The 19,190-nt window shown below is 44.2% G+C and overlaps 1 protein-coding gene across 3 annotated transcripts in view; it reads left to right on the top strand.

The window, feature by feature from the left end:
• IQSEC1 (IQ motif and Sec7 domain 1) overlaps window positions 1-17,811 on the top strand; it is a 710,112-nt gene extending 692,301 nt beyond the window's left edge. Inside the window, exons 15-17 of one of the 3 annotated variants that reach the window (XM_030568826.1) lie at window positions 11,716-11,765; window positions 13,119-14,131; window positions 15,211-15,251. In XM_030568826.1, the coding sequence (XP_030424686.1) occupies window positions 11,716-11,765; window positions 13,119-13,715 (647 nt within the window). In that variant the 3' untranslated portion in view covers window positions 13,716-14,131; window positions 15,211-15,251. Of the gene's footprint in view, window positions 1-11,715; window positions 11,766-13,118; window positions 14,132-15,210 lie in introns of those variants that run through there. The other 2 variants (XM_030568827.1, XM_030568829.1) reach the window with 2 other exon arrangements.
• The last annotated feature ends 1,379 nt before the right edge of the window (window positions 17,812-19,190 follow it).

Here is a 19,190-nt window from a genome sequence, read left to right as displayed (position 1 = left end):
AGGCTGTTTGTGGAGCAGCTATTACTGGCGGTACATGTCCTCCATGTGGAAATCGCAGTCCCATGGCCATCGTAGACAGGGCCGGCTTTAGGAAGTGTGGGGCCCAATTCGAACATTTTCGGCGGGGCCCTGGCAGGGATGACTTAAGTGGAAAAAAAAGCCTTTCATTTCTTTCATGTATTATTTTCTTTCCATAACTATATAAATAATAAAATTATAAATTATGTACATTGCATCATATATGCTGTTGATTGGTTATTATTGACTGCTGTTTCACATGTGTGGGTCCCAGCTGCTCCCTGACCACCTCATTGAAGCAGGTGTGCAGGGTTACTGTCCTGGAACTGCAGGACAGCAGTGGACATGGGGCTGGCTGGAGGCAGGGCAAGGGGTGCGGGGCTGGTTGGAGATAGGGTGTGTGTGAGGCGGGCTGGCTTCAGGCAGGGCCGCAGGGGGATGCAGCAGGGGTTGGCAGGGCTGGAGACAGAGACAGAGGCTGGCTGGCTTCAGGCAGAGGGGTGCAGCAGGGTTTGGCTGGAGACAGGGCAGGGTGTGCAGGGCTGGTACGAGCAGCAGTGTGTGTGGGGCTGGCTGGCTTTAGGCAGGGCCACGGGTGTGTGGCAGGGGTTGACTGGAGACATGGCAGGGGGGTTGACAGGGACTGGCTGTGGGCACGGGGTGCAGAGCAGTCTGCAGTCAGGGGGAGCAGGGCTGGTGCGGGCAAGGCAGAGGGTGCAGCAAAGGCAGCTGGAGCCCCAGCCCTTTAAATAGCCCCCAAGCTCCCTGCTATCCCAGGGCTTTGGGGGCTATTTAAAGGGCCCAGGGCTCCTCAGCTTCTACTCTGCCCTGGACCTTTTAAATAGCCGCGGGAGCCCTGGGGAATGCATGGGGATGGCGGGGCTCTGGATGCTATTTAAAGGACCGGGGTGGCAGAGGCAGGCAGCTGGAGCCCTGACCCTTTAAATAGCCCTCGGAGCCCCTCACTACCCCAGGGCTCTGGAGGCTATTTAAAGGCCCGGACTCCAGCCGGGAGAGCAGGGCCTTGGGGCTTGCAGCGCTCTGGCTGGAGCTCCAGCTGGGAGAGCAGGGCCTCGGGGCTTGCAGCGCTCTGGCTGGAGCTCCAGCCAGGAGAGCAGGGCCTCGGGGCTTGCCGCGCTCCAGCTGGAGCTCCAGCCAGAGCTCCAGCTGGGAGAGCGGTGCCTTGGGGCTTGCCGCGCTCCTGCCTGCGCTTCGCTCAAGGGAGTGGGACCACAGAAGACCCCTGAGCAGATTGCAGCCAGGGACCCGGGGTAAGTGTAGAAAAAAAAAATGTCTAAGGCGCGGGGCCCGTTTCCTGGGAATCGGGCGAATCAGCCTAAAGCCGGCCCTGATCGTAGATCCTGGCACCACCACTCCTCCCAGTCCAGAGACAGCAGCAGATCTTACACCAGCCTGGTCTCCATTTATAGCAGTCCTTCGATGGGCCAGGCCAGCCAACCCAGACAGCTGTCCCCGCCGGTGCCACAGCAGGTGCAGTGGCACCGAGCATCATGGCCAGCCCAATGGTACTAGTGGGCACCGTGGCCTCCGGTGCAGCCCCCAGTGAAAGCTCGCTCGGTGGCCAGAACTTCAGAAGCACTGTTGGCCCCCATCTCCGGACCCCCGAGAAAGGAGTTGGTCGGATATATGTCCTTGGCACTGTGCCTGGAGTCCGACCAGGTGGTGAACCCTCTAGTGCCAGTCGACACTTAGAGCACCGCACCGGCCTCTTCACCCCGCCTGGAGGAGGCAATTGTGGCCCCTCCATCCCAAAGGAGGACTTCACCAAGAACTCTTAAAGAGGGTGGCAGCAAGCCTACACCTCCAGGCAGAGAAGATGGAGGAGCCCTCCGACTCCCTGTTTAATGTATTGTCCCCATCGGCACCGGGTAGAGTTGCCTTGCCTCTCCATGAAGGGGTGGCTAAGATTTCAAGTGCCCTGCGGCAAACGCCGGCCTCATTGGTCCCCATCTCTAAAAAGGCGGAACACAGGTACTTTGTACCCACTAAGGGGCATGAGTACTTGTATACCCACCCAGCGCCCAACTCCCTGATGGTCGAGATGGTCAACCACAGGGAATGGCAGGGTCAGCCAGCCCCGATCCCAAAGAACAAAGACTCTTGGACACTGGACTCTTTTGGAAGGAAAATGTAATCATCTTCAAGCTTCCAGTTCTGAGTGGCGAACCATTTGGCTCTCCTGGTCCGGTATGAATTCAGTCTATGGGGCTCTCTGCCCAAGTTTGAGGACTCCCTCCAGAAGCGCGATAGGAAGGAGTTCAATGTGCTAGTGGAGGAAGGGGCAACAGCTGCTAAGGCATCCCTGCAGGCAGCCTCGGATGCTGCGGACATGGCCGCATGATCAGTGGCCTTCACGGTGTCCATGAGACAAGCGTCATGGCTCCCGCTCTATGGGCTGTCCAGTGAGGCGCAGTCTTCCATGCAGGATCTCCCATTTGACAGGAAAGTTCTGTTTGCGAAGGAAACAGATACAAGGCTGCATGGCATGAAAGACTTCTGCATGACCCTCCAGACTCTGGACCTCTGTGTCCCGGCTCCGGCAAAACTTAAGTTCGAGCTGCAGCAGATTTCCATCCAGGCCACCATCCCAAAGTACAAGGCCGCCCATAAGAAGCAGCGGGACTATGAGAGATGCCCTTAGAGGCAGTCTTGGCCTGCCTCCCAACCTGGGTCCTACAAGTGCAAGCAGGCGGGGAAAAAGTATTTTTGACGGGACGCTTGGGGGCGCCCTGCCAGTCCTCATCAGGGATCCAGCCCCAGTATAGCTTCCCTTCTCCAACCGGTTGCGTGCTTTCCTTCTGGAGTAGTTGTGGCTGACCTTGGAGCGAAGGGTCCTCAACACCATCTCCCAGAGTTACACCCTTCAGTTCACTTCCTTCCTGTCCCTCTTGGGGGACCCCTCGCACAAAGGTCTGCTTGAGCAGGAGGTGGGACGGCTCTTAGGATTAGGAGCGATAGAGGCGGTGCCCAAGGAGTTCATGGGCAAGGAGTATTACTCCCATTATTTCCTTATCCTGAAGGCCAAAGCAGAGCTCAGACCCATCCTGGACCTCCGAGGTCTGAACCAGTACATAGTGAAGCTCAAGTTCCACATGGTCTCCCTGGCCTCCATCATTCCCTCTCTGGATCCCGGGGACTGGTACGCCGCCCTCGATCTGCAGGATGCGTACTTCCACATCCACATATTCAAGGGGCACAGACGCTTCCTCCATTTTGTGGTGGGACAGAATCATTACCAGTTCATGTTCCTCCCATTTGGTCTGTCCATTGCCCGCAGGGTGTTTACAAAATGTATGTCAGTGGTAGCGGCCTACCTCAGACAGTGGGGGGATCCAGATATTTCCCTATCTGGACGATTGGCTTGTCAAGGGCACCTCCCAGTTGCAGATGAGGGGTAATGTGGTGCTCCTCCTGTCCACGTGCACTACCTTGGGCCTGTTGGTAAACAACACGAAGTCCACGTTAGTCACGGTCCAATGCATAGAATTTATCGGGGCGCTCCTGGATGCAGTGTCGGCCAGCGCCTCTCTCCCACCAGACAGATTCGAGACCCTGAAAGGTCTGATCAACTTGGTCACAAGGTTCCCGGTGACAACTGTCAGGGTTTGCCTGCAACTCTTGGGTCACATGTTGGCATGCACGTACGTGGTCCGTCACGCCAGACTCAGGATGAGGCCCCTCCAGCTCTGAGGTCCTCACCATACCGGACTCTGTGATCTCCTCCCTACACTGGTGGTCCACCCCAAACAACATGCTCCAAGGGGTCCCATTCAGGGACAGGGCCCCGTCATTGGAGTTGGTGTCCAATGCATTGGAGCTGGTGTCCAATGCATCGGAGTTGGGTTGGGGGGGCCCATGTGGGGAACTTTCAGACCCAAGGCCTGTGGTCGGCTCAAGACCTTGACCCTATATATAAATGTCAAGGAGCTTGGGATGGTTCAACTGGCATGTATGGCCTTCCGCTTGCACCTGGAGGGCAAGGTAGTCAGGGTCCTCACAGACAACACGGTCTCCATGTTCTATATCAACAGGCAAGGCGGGGCCTGATCCTCTGCTGCGAAGCCCTCAGGCTTTGGGACTTTTGTATAGCACCCATGACATCCACCTGAAGGCCTTCCACTTACCAGGCTCCTGGAACGAGAGTCTGGATTGCTTGAGCAGGAACTTTTCCTCGCAACACAAGTGGTCCCTCCACCCGGAAGTGGCCTACTGGCTCTTCCAAAGGTGGGAAACTCCCCAGGTGTTAGCAACTCGGCAGAACTGCAGTACCCCGGTCCTGCTCCGGCGGGGCCTGGGGAGAGGCGCTATTTCCGATGCTTTTCTCCTGTCTTGGTCAGGCCAGCTTCTCTACACCTTTCCTCCGTTCACTCTAATCAGCAGGGTCCTGAAGAAGATAAAATCGAACAAGGCCCGGGTCCTCCTGATTGCCCAGGCATGGCCCAGGCAGCATTAGTACAGGACACTCATGGGCCTGGCAGTAGCTCTGTCATGGCCATTGCCACTCCGCCCGGGCCTGGTCTCTCAGGACCAGGGCTGCCTCCTTCATCCCAACCTAGCAGCCCTTCACCTCATGGCGTGGCTGCTCAGTGGTTAGGTGGAGAGGAAAGGACGTGGTCAGAGAAGGTTCAGCGTGTCCTCGAAAGTAGACCACCCTCCACTCATCACTCTTATTTGGTGGAGTGGTCCTGGTTTTCTAGGCGGGCAGTGGACCAGGGTGTCTCCTTGGTGACCATGCCAATCCAGCTTATCTTTGATTACCTCCTCCACTTGAGGTCCTAGGGCCTGGTGCCCTCGTCAGTCAGGGTGCACTTGGCAGCCATATCGGCTTTCCATCCGCCAGTGCAAGAGCACACGGTATCTTCCCATGCTATGACTGGCCGGTTCCTTAAAAGTTTGGACTGTCTTTTTTTCCGTATTCTAAACCCCCAGTCCCACAGTGGGACCTAAACCTGGTGTTTGCTCATCTCACGGGGCCCCCGTTTGAACCACTGGCCATGTACACCTGGTCTCACCTCTTGTGGAAGGTGGCCTTCCTGGTTGCAATCATGTCAGCCAGGCCAGTCTCAGAGCTCAGGGCCCTGACCTACGAGCCGCTATACACAGTCTTTCATAAGGACAAGGTCCAGCTCCGTCCACACCCCGCGTCCCTCCCGAAGGTGGTCTTCGCCTATCACATGGGTCAGGATATTTTTCTACTTATCCTCTGCCCCAAGCCTTATGCGCCCAGTGAGGAGCGCCGTCTCCACACACTCGATGTGCGGCAGCCTCTGTCTTTCTACCTCAAGCGGACTAAACTGTTCAGAAAGTCCTTGCAACTGTTCGTCACCTTGCCTGAGCGTGCGAGGGGCCAGCCAATTTCCACTCAGCAGCTTTCCAACAGGATCACTTCATGCATCTGTTCCTGTTATGAGCTGGCGGGTGTCCCCCCCCCACCCATTGTGAGGGCACACTTGACTCGGGCGTAGGTCTCATTGGCTGCCTTCGTGGCCCATGTCCCCATCCAGGACATTTGTAGGACCACCATATAGTCTTCGGTTCACACTATGCGATTGTCCCCCAGACCAGGGATGACATCAGGTTTGGCAGGGCTCTGTCCTGGGAACTTGTGAACTCCTACCCACCTCCAACAGAGAGGTGATTCCAAGCTATATTGTGGAATACACATGAGCAGTCACTCGAAGAAGAAAAGACATCCCACCCTCCTTCCCCTCTGTTGGAATTCTCATTATACCGTGCCAAGCAGGTGCCACTCTAGGGGTCGCTGGAGCGCTCCTCTTCAGGTACTGCTAGGGGAATAACTTCTGGCACAGGTGCACGTGGCGAGTACACACACCTATTGTGGAGTAGACATGAGCAACACATCTTGAAGAACACCAGTTATGGAAAAGGTAACTGTCTTTTTCCTTCCAGAGGTGTGGTGAAGTCTGATGTTCTCCTGTTGGTAACATGCTACAGAAGTGCAAGGCTATTGTTACTACAGCTGCAAGGAAGCACAGTTCCTGGTAGTCTCAGCACATATCCCCAATACTTATACTGTAATAATATATGAGTATTAACTGGCATTAAGGGCCAGAAACAGTAAAATAGAGCCCAAGTATAAAAATAGTCCCTGTGCTTCTTGTATATTGCCCCAAACTTCATTGGTTGTGTCTCTCTCTTTTTTTTTTTTAACACTCTTCCTGCCCTTGAACCCAATATATGATGGTTTTTATTAATCATTTGTAGTATTTTTCAATTTTCCTCTTGCCCAGAGTTTACCCTCTGAGGAAATACTGCAGGGATCTTCACTACCCCGTATGTTCCATATACAGAAGCAGACTTCATGCCGCTGCAGAACCCCTACCCACCAGTAGGAGGAGTCTTCAAGGGAATGGTTCAGGCTCTAAGCTCCTCCCTCATCCACATGATGCTGGGGGAGATTAAAAATTTCTCTCTACTCACTCTTCTCCCTTGGGCTGAGGTGGAAGGAGGCAAAATGAACGCTATTTGGGGTATGAGACATTAGAGCTCTTCTCCTGCCTTAGCAGTCAAGATCTCCAGGGGAGTAGAAGGGCTGAATCTGCTCCCACAGAGAAAGTGGTGCAGGGGAGATACCGGACCTGAATGCCACAATTTTCCTCTTTCCTTGCTATCATTGTCATCTTCTGCCCCCATTGGATGTTAGTGATGCTTGGCATGGTACATGTCTCTGGATGTATGTGCTATATCCTGCTTCTATTGATTCCCATCATATACCCCATTTTTAACAGAGTATATTCTTATGAAAAAATCCAGAACCTTGTGTTTATGTAAATACCCAAAATATTCTGCAAAATATATATATGCAGAGATCACCCACACATTCACCCTTGGATATAGCCACCATCACCACTACTCCACTGGTTTATAGAGGGAAAATTATTCACTTCTCCCCTCTATATAATTACATCCTGCACTGAATTTGACCAATGTACCCAGAATAACACTCGTCATGTGAAGAGAGCCAGGAGTTTTTTAATGATCACAAGTGGTCAAGACCATAATTGCATGCCTCAACCAAAAGTCAGGATTAAAAGACCCCTAGAAGTGGTCCTTCCAGATTATGATTGAGGCACGTTGGTGAGGTAGTATTGGGCATTTTAAACTACCTCTCTGCTTGTGTCAGGCCTGGTCTCTGGATAACTAGGTGACAACAAAAACAACGTGGAGTCCTTGTGGCACCTTAGAGACTAACAAATTTATTTGGGCATAAGCTTTCGTGGGCTATAACCCACTTCATCAAATGCATGGAGTGGAAAATACAGGAGGCAGGTATAAATATACAGCACATGAAAAGATGGGAGTTGCCTTACCAAGTCAGGGGTTAGTGTTAACAAGGCCAATTCAATCAGGGTGGATGGCAACAGTTTCCACTTTCATGAATACCACTTTCACAGTGTGCTGAAGCTAGTACAGTGACTCATTATTTGGTAGATGGCTGTTAAAATAGTTTGCTTTACTAATAACATAATTTGAATCCTTTTCCAGACTATTTTAGCCAAGAATCACAAACTGAATCACAAGAATGCCCTTGATCTCAGTATGCCTCTCAGTGGCATAGAGCAGATAGACCCAAGAAGTACAGTACAGTAGTGATAACTGAAATATTTAACATTTCCTATAACATTCTACATATCTATAAGGTCAGTTTCTGCAAGGACACAATGGATTTTCATTCATGATTCCCTGTAAGAGCTCATGGAAATTGCAAGTCTCCGTAAGGATATTCTAATTTCTAACTGTTTCAAGTTTATCAAGTTAAGTGACCTTGATTGTACATATGGTGTGTTGCAGTAGTGCACCTTAGTGATGCTTACTCAAAAGCAGCATACAACCTATCACAGTCCATTACCAACCATGACAGCTGTGAATTGGTTAGGGGAACAACAAGATACCTTTCGAAGGAGAGGAAAGAGAGCTGGAATTTAATTTTACAAAGAGAGGAATGAGAAACAGTGTTGTATAATGACCTTCAAAAATATTTAAAGTAAAAAACAACTTGCTGGGCACAGTTAATCATAAATTTGGTAAACACCACCTGGTTTTATAGCACAGCAACTAATAATCATTCTAGTGTAGGATTATGCTATACGAAACAGCTGAATAAGCTCCTTCTATCCTGAACCTATGATTTCCCTGCAATGCCTTTTTGAAGACTGCAGCTCAAAGAACACATTTTAATCTGGGATGGATGTAGCACTGAAGAATAGTTTGTAATAAAATGATCCTACATTGGCAAGGGGAATACTCTGTAGGACCTAATAGGTCACTTCCATTTCTGATCGTCTGTCTACAGTCCATAGTGAACCTGTTTCACTTTGTTTTTAAGAATCGACGTCTTTCATCTTAGAAGAATTTACCAGTGGGCTCTTTACTGTACAGGACTAGTTAGTGATCATATGAGGATTATTATAGATGTCACAAATATGATTTCACTTTTTTCTGCTAGTATTCCTTTGCCCACAGTCATCTTAGCTACATAGACAGATGCTCACCCATCTGTCTACATATACTGCATTCATCACTGTGGTATCTGAACATTTTCACTCCTGCTTTACCTTCAGTGGGAGACCTTAGGTTTTTCTATGTTCCTTCATGTCTGACCACTTTTATTCACCTCTGCCAGAGTAATATTCACCATTGAATGGGGAGATGGGTATCTTCCTTCAGGATTGTGGATTGGCTAACAGGAGTGATTTGGCTCTTACAATCAGCACCATTACTACCAATAAACAAAGAGCAAAGTTCACCCCCTGACTAGGCAATAAGAATTCTAAGATAATCAAAACCGTTTCTCTCTGATGGTGCACAGTACAGTATAGTCATGTTTTTGAGCAAGCTAAAACTGCAGTAAAGAATGTACCCAAAGATTTGGCAAAGAGCTCTTCCAAAGGAATTGTTCATCTGCAAACACATAATCTCAGTTTAAAGGGTTTATGCTGAGAACTGAGTTGTTGCAAAAGTAGGACCCTTAGCCATAGCAAGGGGGAAGGGAATATCTCATCCCTCTCCAGCAACACTCTTTGGAGCAGCAATGGCAGGCTCTGAAGAGAACTGTATCAAGCCTTCCAATACAGGAGGGAGGTTTGTGGTGACAGTGGGCCTTTAAGAAAAGTGGTGGTGTGTCAAGAGAGAGAAATAAGGAATGCATGTGGCTTTTGGAGATGTGTGGAGACGCTGACAATGCCTCATCCTGATGATGATAGCTTTGTTTGATCATCCCCTAAACAGAACATTCTTACATTTGTTAGTTTAATATCCAACAAGCTAAATTCAATAAAAATAACTATTCTATGTAAACAACAAGGAGTCCGGTGGCACCTTAAAGACTAACATATTTATTTGGGCATAAGCTTTCTGGTTAAAAACTCCACTTCTCCAGATGCATGGAGTGAAAATTACAGATGCAGGCATTATTACACTGACACATGAAGAGAAGGGAGTTACCTTACAAGTTTAGAACCAGTGCTGACAGGGCCGATTCAACCAGGGTAGATGTAGTCCACTCCCAATAATTGATGAGGAGGTGTCAATTCCAGGAGAGGGAAAGTTGCTTTTGTAGTGAGCCAGCCACTCCCAGTCCCTACTCAAGCCCAAATTAATTGTGTTAAATTTGCAAATGAATTTTAGTTCAGCAGTTTCTCTTTTGAAGTCTGTTTTTGAAGCCAAGTCCTAAGATACAACTGAATTTGCTCCAATCCCTCAAACAGAGACAAACACCCTATAAGCTCTTTATCAATCATTCTTAAAACTACAATACCCACTTGGGGACGTGGGGTACAGATTGACAGAGCAAGGTGAGTACCTAGAAGTCACTTACTACAGGACAGGCCCAACAAGGAAAATAACAGAACACCACTGACCTCTTCAGTACATCATCAATGATCTACAAGCTATCCTGGAAACTATCCCTCACTCTCACAGATCTTAGGGAGGCAGGCCAGTCCTCGCTTACAGACAGCCCTCCCCCCCCCCAGCCTGAAGCAAATAGTCACCAGCAACTACACTAACCCAGGAACCAATCCCTGTAACAAACCTTGTTGCCTACTCTGTCTCCATATCTACTCTAGCGACACCATCGGAGGACCCAACCACATCAGCCACACCATCAGAGACTCATTCACCTGCACATCCACCAATGTGATATATGCCATCATGTGCCAGCAATGCCCCTCTGCCATACACATTGGCCAGACCAGACAGTCTCTACACAAAAGAATAAAAGGACACAAATTGGACATCAGGAATAGTAACATACAAAAGCCAGTAGGAGAACACTTCAATCTCCCTGGACATTCTATAACAGATTTTAAAGTAGCCATACTTGAACAAAAAAACTTCAAGAACAGACTTCAAAGAGAAGCTGCAGAACTAAAATTCATTTGCAAATTTAACACAATTAATTTGGGCTTCAGTAGGGACTGGGAGTGGCTGGCTCACTACAAAAGCAACTTTCCCTCTCCTGGTATTGACACCTCCTCATCAGTTATTGGGAGTGGACTACATCTACCCTGGTTGAATTGGCCCTGTCAACACTGGTTCTAAACTTGTAAGGTAACTCCCTTCTCTTCATGTGTCAGTATAATAATGCCTGCATCTGTAATTTTCACTCCATGCATCTGGAGAAGTGGAGTTTTTAACCAAGAAAGCTTATGCTCAAATAAAACTGTTAGTCTTTAAGGTGCCACCAGACTCCTGGTTGTTTTTGTGGATACAGACTAACATGGCTACCCCCTGATGCTATTCTGTGTAGGCACACACATTATCTCTGATGAATTAACTGGGCAGCCTAGTTATGAAATCTGGGTGCATAATCTTATATTTTGGCATCCTGTTTTTTGGCACTTAACTTCCTAAAATCAGTATTTAGAAGCCAACTGAGGGTTCCACTTGTAAGGTTTGGGCAACTAACTTTGGTGTCCACTTTAGGAAAATTCCGCCCCACTACTAAAACTGAGACTACTTTATGTCAGCCTTAATATCTAAATGTAAAGCACTGCACAGCTAGACAAAATCTAGCCATAATACAATGCTACATTTAAGTTTTAATGATTAAAAATTAAGTTTAGTTTTCTTTTTAATCGTCATGAAAGAAGATTTTATGAAATCCATTGAGATTCAAAATAAAACATTCAAAGGATGAGAGAGATTTTCCATTTCCCCTCTCCACTGAAATCCAGAATGTTCCCCGTAATTAAAAAAAAAAACCCACCCACAACACTGTTTGAGGAAAACAGATTTATGGACATGTTTGAAAATTTGCTTATAGGAAATTAAGCAATTTAAAACTCTAGCCAACAGTGAACATTATGACCCCACTGCTAAATGTAGAGACTAAAATATATATATTTTAAGATTCTTTAAAAAACAAACAAAAAAAAAACACCCCAACCCAGGAATTATGACAAGTTGCTTCAAAACAAAAGGATCTTCCCTTATAGGATACATCTAGGTACAGAAACTTAATTTAATTATGGCCTTAAACGTTAAGTTTCTGCCTTAGTGGCTACTATTGCAGTTTAACGTACCATATAAAATTAGTCTTCCGAGGTCCCTCTAGTTGCATTTAGAGGCTCCTGTAGTAATTCAGGAAAGCAGATATTTCTCACCCAGGTCTTGTCTCAGTCTCTAATCTATGGTATTGCATGTCCTGGGCAGGCAAGCGTGGGCGTCGCAGCAGTGCAGGATCGCTAGACAGCAATATGGAAGTAAGTAGGAAGTTACTGATGTCTAGCTGGATGTGATGATGTGCATTTCAAACCTTTCTTTTATATACATATTTTTTTGCTCTCTTTCTTCTAACATATAACCTTCCTGCCTCAGATAAAATGCATGCGTAGGCTACTCACTTTGTATTATTCCAGCTTAAAAAACACTTATGGCTTGTTTTAGACCAAGCACCATTTTTGATTTCAGCTAACCTTGTTCCCTCTGTTCCTGCAAGCATGGTTAAATGAACATGATGTGTCCTTTTGCCACCATTTTGGTCTGATCCCAGCCTGAAGGCCCACTTGCACTTTGTTACACAGTACACTGTTCTATGCTGTTTGATATCTAGCTAAAACTATTGACTTTCATGCTCAGCCATTCCCATTGCTTATTTTCTAGTTAAATTGCTAAATGTATGCAGTCATGATACCATGGAATTGCACAGATAGGGCATGGGAGGAGAAAATGAATAAGACAGATGAATTCAATGTGGATTTCATGAGATTTCATTCATCTTCAAACCATTTATATATACTGTTCATGTCGTTGAATTCAGCTTGCAGATTTATTTATTTTGTGTGTGTGTGTGTGTGTGTGTTTGCATAAGGTGGATTGCAGTTTAAATCTAACATAGTATGCTTAAGTACTGCTTTGTCCCTAATTGTCTTAAAAAACAAACAAACAAACAAAAAAACCTCCAAAGACTAAATAGACCATTCAAGGCTAAATAGTAGGAAACATTGGGCCATAGGTCAGAAGAAAATCACCACGTAGAAATCTTATTGAAATGAGTTGTAGAAGTATTGTTGCAATCTAACATATAATATAGAGCTAGGTGTATGAAGCAGCGCAACCCTTCCCTACTGTGGTTTACGATAAGAAAAAACTTATTTTTAAATTAAAAAAAAAATCTATTATGAAATTAGAATGGTAACTGTAACATTTGTTACTGTGTGTTCATTTCAGTTTAATTTAATGTAGTTTTTTTATTTTAAGAAAAATGTGACTGGTATTTTAAAATGCATTTTTTCTTTAAAACAAACTCCCAGGTATAATGTTATCTTTCAGTGACATTTCTCTTAATCTGAGTATCAAATTTTACAATAAAAATATTGAAAGAGAAGCCAGATAATGGCTATTAAAGTTTATAAGCATTCCAAGAAGGTCATGAATGCCTCAACTGTAGCTTGAAGAGAGAAACTGTCAGAGAGAGAGAAATTCTCCTATAACGCTTAACATAGTTAGCCCATGTGAGCATGTAAGGAAGACTTGATGGATCAGTGTGAACTTTTTCTTTTAAACATATTTTAAGATTTTTTTTTTTAATTTTCATTTCTATTAATTTCTTTTAGGGGTCCATCATTAGCAGTCCTCACATGCGCCGAAGAGCTACATCAACCCGAGAGTGTCCATCTCGCCCTCACCAGACTATGCCTAACTCTTCCTCACTCCTAGGTTCCTTATTTGGTAGTAAAAGGGGGAAGCCACCTTCCCAAGGCCATCCACCATCTGGCCCATCGCAGCAGCCTCAGCACCCACCTGTAATCCCACATCAGCAACACTCTCAGCATCCTTCTGCCATGCACCATGCAGGGCCAGCTGAGGGGCAGACGCAGGCACAAGTGCACACTCACCATTCACAGTACTGTCACATGCAGCAGAACCCACCCCCTTATCATCACCATCACCACTATCATCCTCCACAGCACATCCAGCACACGCACCAGTACCACCCACATGTGCCTCATTCCCAGCATGCGGCGCATTCTTCTTACATGCAGCACCCTCATTCCCAACATTCCCACCCTCCCCATCCCCCATTGCCCCCTCCTCACCCTGGGCACTCTTCTCATTCCCAACATGCTCAGCATCACCATGGACAGTCAGCTCCTCCTTCCACTTCAGCCAGCGCTAAGCCCAAACACAGTGGCATCAGCACAATAGTCTAGAAGTATTTGCCCTTCTAATAATGGTAGTTTTAGGCACGGTTATAAAGGCACTTAAAGGAAGCAGCAAATAAAACTGTAGATTTTTACTCAGTCAAACAATTTATTTGACTTCTGCAAGCTTAAGGGCTTGCTGTTACTAAATACAACAATTTGAATTAGTGTGATCAATATTGGTTTTACTTATCTGCTCAGTGGAGGCCTGCCTTCTGGACAGTCCTTATCTTCAATTGCCTTGAAAACATGCTGCTTGCTGAATACAAGTTAAGCTTCCTTTTTCGCCAGATCCCATGACAATTTTACATGCATAATAAAAACGTAACCTATTAAAAAAAAATGATTCAGAACCAAGTGCTGCATTCTTGCTCTTTTATTGTCAATAGGCAAAAAAATAAGTAGACCTGATACGGTTGATGAAAGTACGTAAGTAAACTTTATGTAATATAAATATATATATAAATATATATACTGTATAGTTAACATTTTGTGCTTGGAAAGCAAATTTTGCAGTCCACAAAACTAGCAATATAGACTTTACAAGGAATTACACTTGATAGAAGGACAGTAACAAATAGATGAATAGCATATGAAAGAGTAGACCAAAAACTTTAAATGCTAGGAATAAATTTCAGACATTTCAGTATTTTAATTTAAAAGTCCTCTAGACATATTAAGACTTTAAGCAATCATTACTAAAATGTGCCAAGTAACAGAGTATTTAACTGTTGTAGTAAAATATTGCTTTGTACAAATCCTTATTTTTTATTAACATAATATCACATGTAATCAGTATTATAACTGCTCTGCTATTTCAGGAAAACAAACTAGTTAAGATGCAGTAACTATACAGTAGCAACATGGGATGGCCATTTAGTATTGGTTATCTTAAAGCATTGGTTACACAAATTTTTAGACACTTTAAAGGCTGTGATAACTGTGAATTTACATGATCCACATTTCTTTTATATGCATATGATTTTATGAACACATATGAAGAGTTATATGTAAGGTGTATGCATACACTGCAAAAACATTCATCTCAACATGAAAATGACAAACACCCATCCTTCTCAGTCACTTCGTTTTCCTATTTACCATGATTTTGCTCATTTTTTCAGTTAAAATGAACTATAATCTGACAGCGTTTCCAGATGGAACTGCTCTAAAATTTTAAGGTGTATTTTAGTATCTAGTATAGTGCTGTTATTTGGTTTTGGTTTGGGTTTTTTAGTAGTGTAATTACGCATAGCCATATGCTAGCGGCAGAGTGGGTTCATCGTTTTTACCCATCACATTTGTTAGTTTGCAAGTACATAGCTCTCAGCAGGCTGAGTTTCTGCTCAAACTCTCACTGTCCTACTTCAATTCGTTGCAAGACATCATATAAAAGCAGGCTGTGCTGTTGTTGTTTGTGTTGTAATCAAGCCGTTTGCAAATTCATATGAGATTTTGTATCCTTGAATCTCATACAAAGTCATACATGGAGCATACTTTGTAGTTTCAGCATTTTGAGCCACTGCAAGGACTTTACACCTTAATGGTAGAAACAAAGGAACCACAACTGCAAAACTCCACCAGCTAAAATGCAAAACTTGAAGGAGGAAAAAAAAAGAAGTTCCAGTGTGAGATGGGTAAAAAGAATCGGAAAAAAACCAGATTTATCTGTTTATTTGAACAATACAAATATACAGTAGCGTTGTGTAAGGAAAGGATGAACTTTCTGTATTGGGTTACTCTTGATATCTTTAATTTGTTTTTTCCTCTCCCCGTTTCATGCAATTGATATAATACCAGCAAAACTGCAAACTGAGCACTTTGTTAATCTTCATAAAGAGCAAATACAGCAGTCTAGAGTTTAGCCTTTTGCTAAAATCTGTCCATGTTTGTTTCCCCCGTGTGCAATATCTTTGATCTCTTTTGCTCCTATAAATTAATCTTACATGAAATGAGAATAACATGAATATTTTTAATATCATTCAAGGTATCCTAAATTCTGTGTTTTACCTTATGAGGGCTGATCTGGGCCCTTGGAGGCTCTGTTCCTTGCAGTTTAAAAAATATTATTCTTATAAGGGAAAGTAGAATTGTCTGCATGTCATCTAACATTAATAGTGTGAGGCTACACTCTACGTATTGTATATTTGCAAAATACATCAGTGTTACTGTTGATATTAGTTGAAGTAAAGGGATACATATTTAAATGTGTCGACTTTTCTTCATACCTGTGTACCAATAGTAGAGTCTAAGTGTAATTTATAGGTTGTTCCAGAAAAGATAAAGATACCATTCGGGTACAAAAGTCTTTCTGAAACTACATCTTTTAATGAAAACTGAGGTGAAAATGCTCCTCTTCATTGCATACTATGTTTTCTGCGCTTACTCTGTGTGCAGAATTATTGATGTCAGTGAAAGTGCTGTGTGCTGAACAAGTGCAAAATATGTACTGGAGATCTACATTGCGCCATGGAGAGGAAGATTTGGCCTCAGATATGTTATTTAGTTAGCATGCAATGCCTTAAGTATTTTAGCACTGAAATATTTCAAATTTGTTTGGTTTGGTTTCACATCACCCCTTAGGTTCTTTTAAGAAAGCTGCAACAACCAATAGCCTTAGATTTAAACTGTGGGCCAGGTTTTAATTTTGCCAGGTGCAACTGATAATGTGCAAAAGTTGTCACAAATTTTGTACATGCAAGAAACCATTTGTGCATGATTTCTCTCTCTCACACACACACACACACATATTGGGGAGGCGGATGAGTGCCTACTTAGTGGGCACACTAATTCCATATGGAAAATGAGAGGTCATCTTGTGGCTGCTGAAGTACTGGGTCCTTTAAGAGCACAATATTTGAAAACTTACTCATAGTTTAAAATCATTGAGAAGAGACACAGAATGCTCGTTATTTCTTTCTTTTTTGAACTAACTACCTTTAACAAACGTCTTGGTGTCGGCATAAGTCTTAAGAACCTTACTACTACTACTACTTTAGGAAGCAGCCTAACGTGTTGGAATACATCTTGAGATTAATAGTTGCATAGAACACCATAGATCACTCCGAGAATGAGAAGATGACAGTATTCTGTTACTGTGTGCTGTTGGAGAAAATGAAATAGACGTTGAAAAGTTTTAGTCCTATTTCCTTATTGATTAAAAATTAGCATAGATCACTACCGGGGACCATGTTTCTCTGTTCCCATGAATAATGTGGCTAAGTAATAATGTCAGTCTGAAAGATTGAAAGGGAAACCTAAAGACTGCAGATCACAAAAAACAAAAACCACAAATCTTTTCTGGGACAACGGTCAAATATGTATTTGGGGTTTTTTTTTAATTTTTTTAAGTTAATGAAATGTACAACAATGTAAAAAAACAAAGTTCATCCTGATATAATGTATGTCTTGTATTACTAAAAAGAAGTCTTCAAACATACAGTGTAGAATGATTTTCCCATCATGTACTGCATGCAGCAGAAGCCTCTTGTTTCTTGATAAAATGAGCTGAAAGACAGTCAGCAGATATTTAAACAATGAATCTCTAGATGTTGACTTGCTGTTCCAAATGAAGTTGTGTGTTTTCTGCAGTTAAGCATGCATTTTGCTGTTTCCATTGTAAAATATCATTGCACTTGTTGCCTGCAAAATGAGTTATTGTGTATATAGTTAAAAGAAAAATGAAACGAATAACAAGATTAAATCTGGGGCGAGGAGAAAAGGATGTTGGAAATGGGACCAAGTAGGGGGAGAATAGATAATTCTCTAAATTGTATATAACGTGTAAATTAGTATTACTATAAGTCTGCAGTCACTTTAAGGTTGCATACAGTACCTATCTCCTGCTAGGAACTTTAATCCAGCTTTGAGTTGTATTAATCTGTTAGAATTAGGTCTTGAATGCAGACTGTTAAAGACTTCAGGAAAGATCATGCTCACAAGAAGCTTCTGTTCTGGGGAGGCTCAAGACCCATTTTGTAATTGCAGGGAAGAAAGGAGTGCTTTCATTTTAATATGCATTCTGTTTGTAAGTAGTAACAGGCCCTATCAATGTAAAACTGTAACTGTGATCATGTGGAGAAATCAAATAAATCATTTAAAACTCTTTCTGTTTCTCATTTTTGTGCAGTGGAAGAACATCAGTTCTGCAGACTGGAAGAAAAGAAAATCATTTCAAGTACGACCCCTCTGAAGTCAATGGGAGTTTTTCAACTGACTTCAAAGGGGCCATGGTTTCACCCTCAGTGTTTAAGTTAAAGCTGAGGGAGGAGAACTGCAACTGTTATCAAAGTTCTGGTCCAGTCACTTACGGTTTTGGTTGGTTTGATGTTCGTGTGAGTGAGTGTACTCCTTAAGAAAGTTAAGGAGCAATACAGCTGGTTTGAGCTGGAGAAAGCGAGAGGTGACACTTGAGGAAGCTTCTTCACATGACCCTCCTAAGTCATTTTAACCCAGATATGTGGGAACCCAGTCCTGATGTTTCATCTTAAACAGAAACTACCTGTCATGACCAACTGGGTGGTGGCTTTGTGCTATGGAAAAATGCGGGAATGGGAAGGGGACTATACCAATATCTATAGCGAAAGTTTAGTTTTATTGTGTATATTGTTGGTAATGTTTGTCTCTTTTAGAACCTGACCTCACTAAGGACCTGATCCAAAACCCATTTCAGTTAATGGGAGTCTTTCCAGTGGTTGTCAAAAGATATGTAGATTATAAGGTTAGAAGGGACCATTGTGATAATCTAGTCTGACCTGCATCACACAGGCTGTAGGATTTCCATTAATTAATTCCTACATCAAGTCCAAATAGCTGTGGCTGAACTAGAGCATATCTTTTAGAAAGACATCTAGTCTTAATTTTGTAATTTTCAGTGATAGAGAATCTACCCAATCTTTTTGTTAGTTATTCCAAGGTTTGCATACCCTCCCTGCTAAAATCTGTGCCTTATATGTAGTCTAAATTTGTCTAGCTTCAGCTCCCAGCCATTGGAACTTTCTGTACCTTTTTGTCTGCTAGATTGAAGAGCCCTCAATTATCCAATATCTGTTTCCCCCATAGGTACTTATAGACCAGGGATCAGCAACCTTTGGCGCATGGCCAGCACATCTCTTGGCTCACGCTGCTTCCCGCAGCTCCCATTGGCCTGGAGCGGTGAACCACAATCGGCTGAACCTGTGGATGCAGCAGGTAAACAAACCGGCCCGGCCTGACAGGGGCTTACCCTGACTGACCGCATGCCAAAGGTTGCCAATCCCTGTTATAGACTGTGATCAGACTACCCCTTAACCTTCTCTTGAATAAACTCAGTAGATTGAGCTCCTTGAGTCTTTCACTACAAGGCATGTTTTTCAACCTTTTAATCATTCTTGCGGCTCTTCTCTGAACCCTCTCCAGCTTTTCAGCATTCTTTTTAAATTGTGGACATCAGAAGTGGACACAGTATTCCAGTACCACTCACATCAGTGCCAAAAACAGAGGTAA

This window comes from Gopherus evgoodei, chromosome 7 (genome assembly GCF_007399415.2).
Source record: "Gopherus evgoodei ecotype Sinaloan lineage chromosome 7, rGopEvg1_v1.p, whole genome shotgun sequence".
NCBI classification, from domain to species: domain Eukaryota; kingdom Metazoa; phylum Chordata; order Testudines; family Testudinidae; genus Gopherus; species Gopherus evgoodei.
This window is presented reverse-complemented; position numbering and strand designations above follow the sequence as displayed.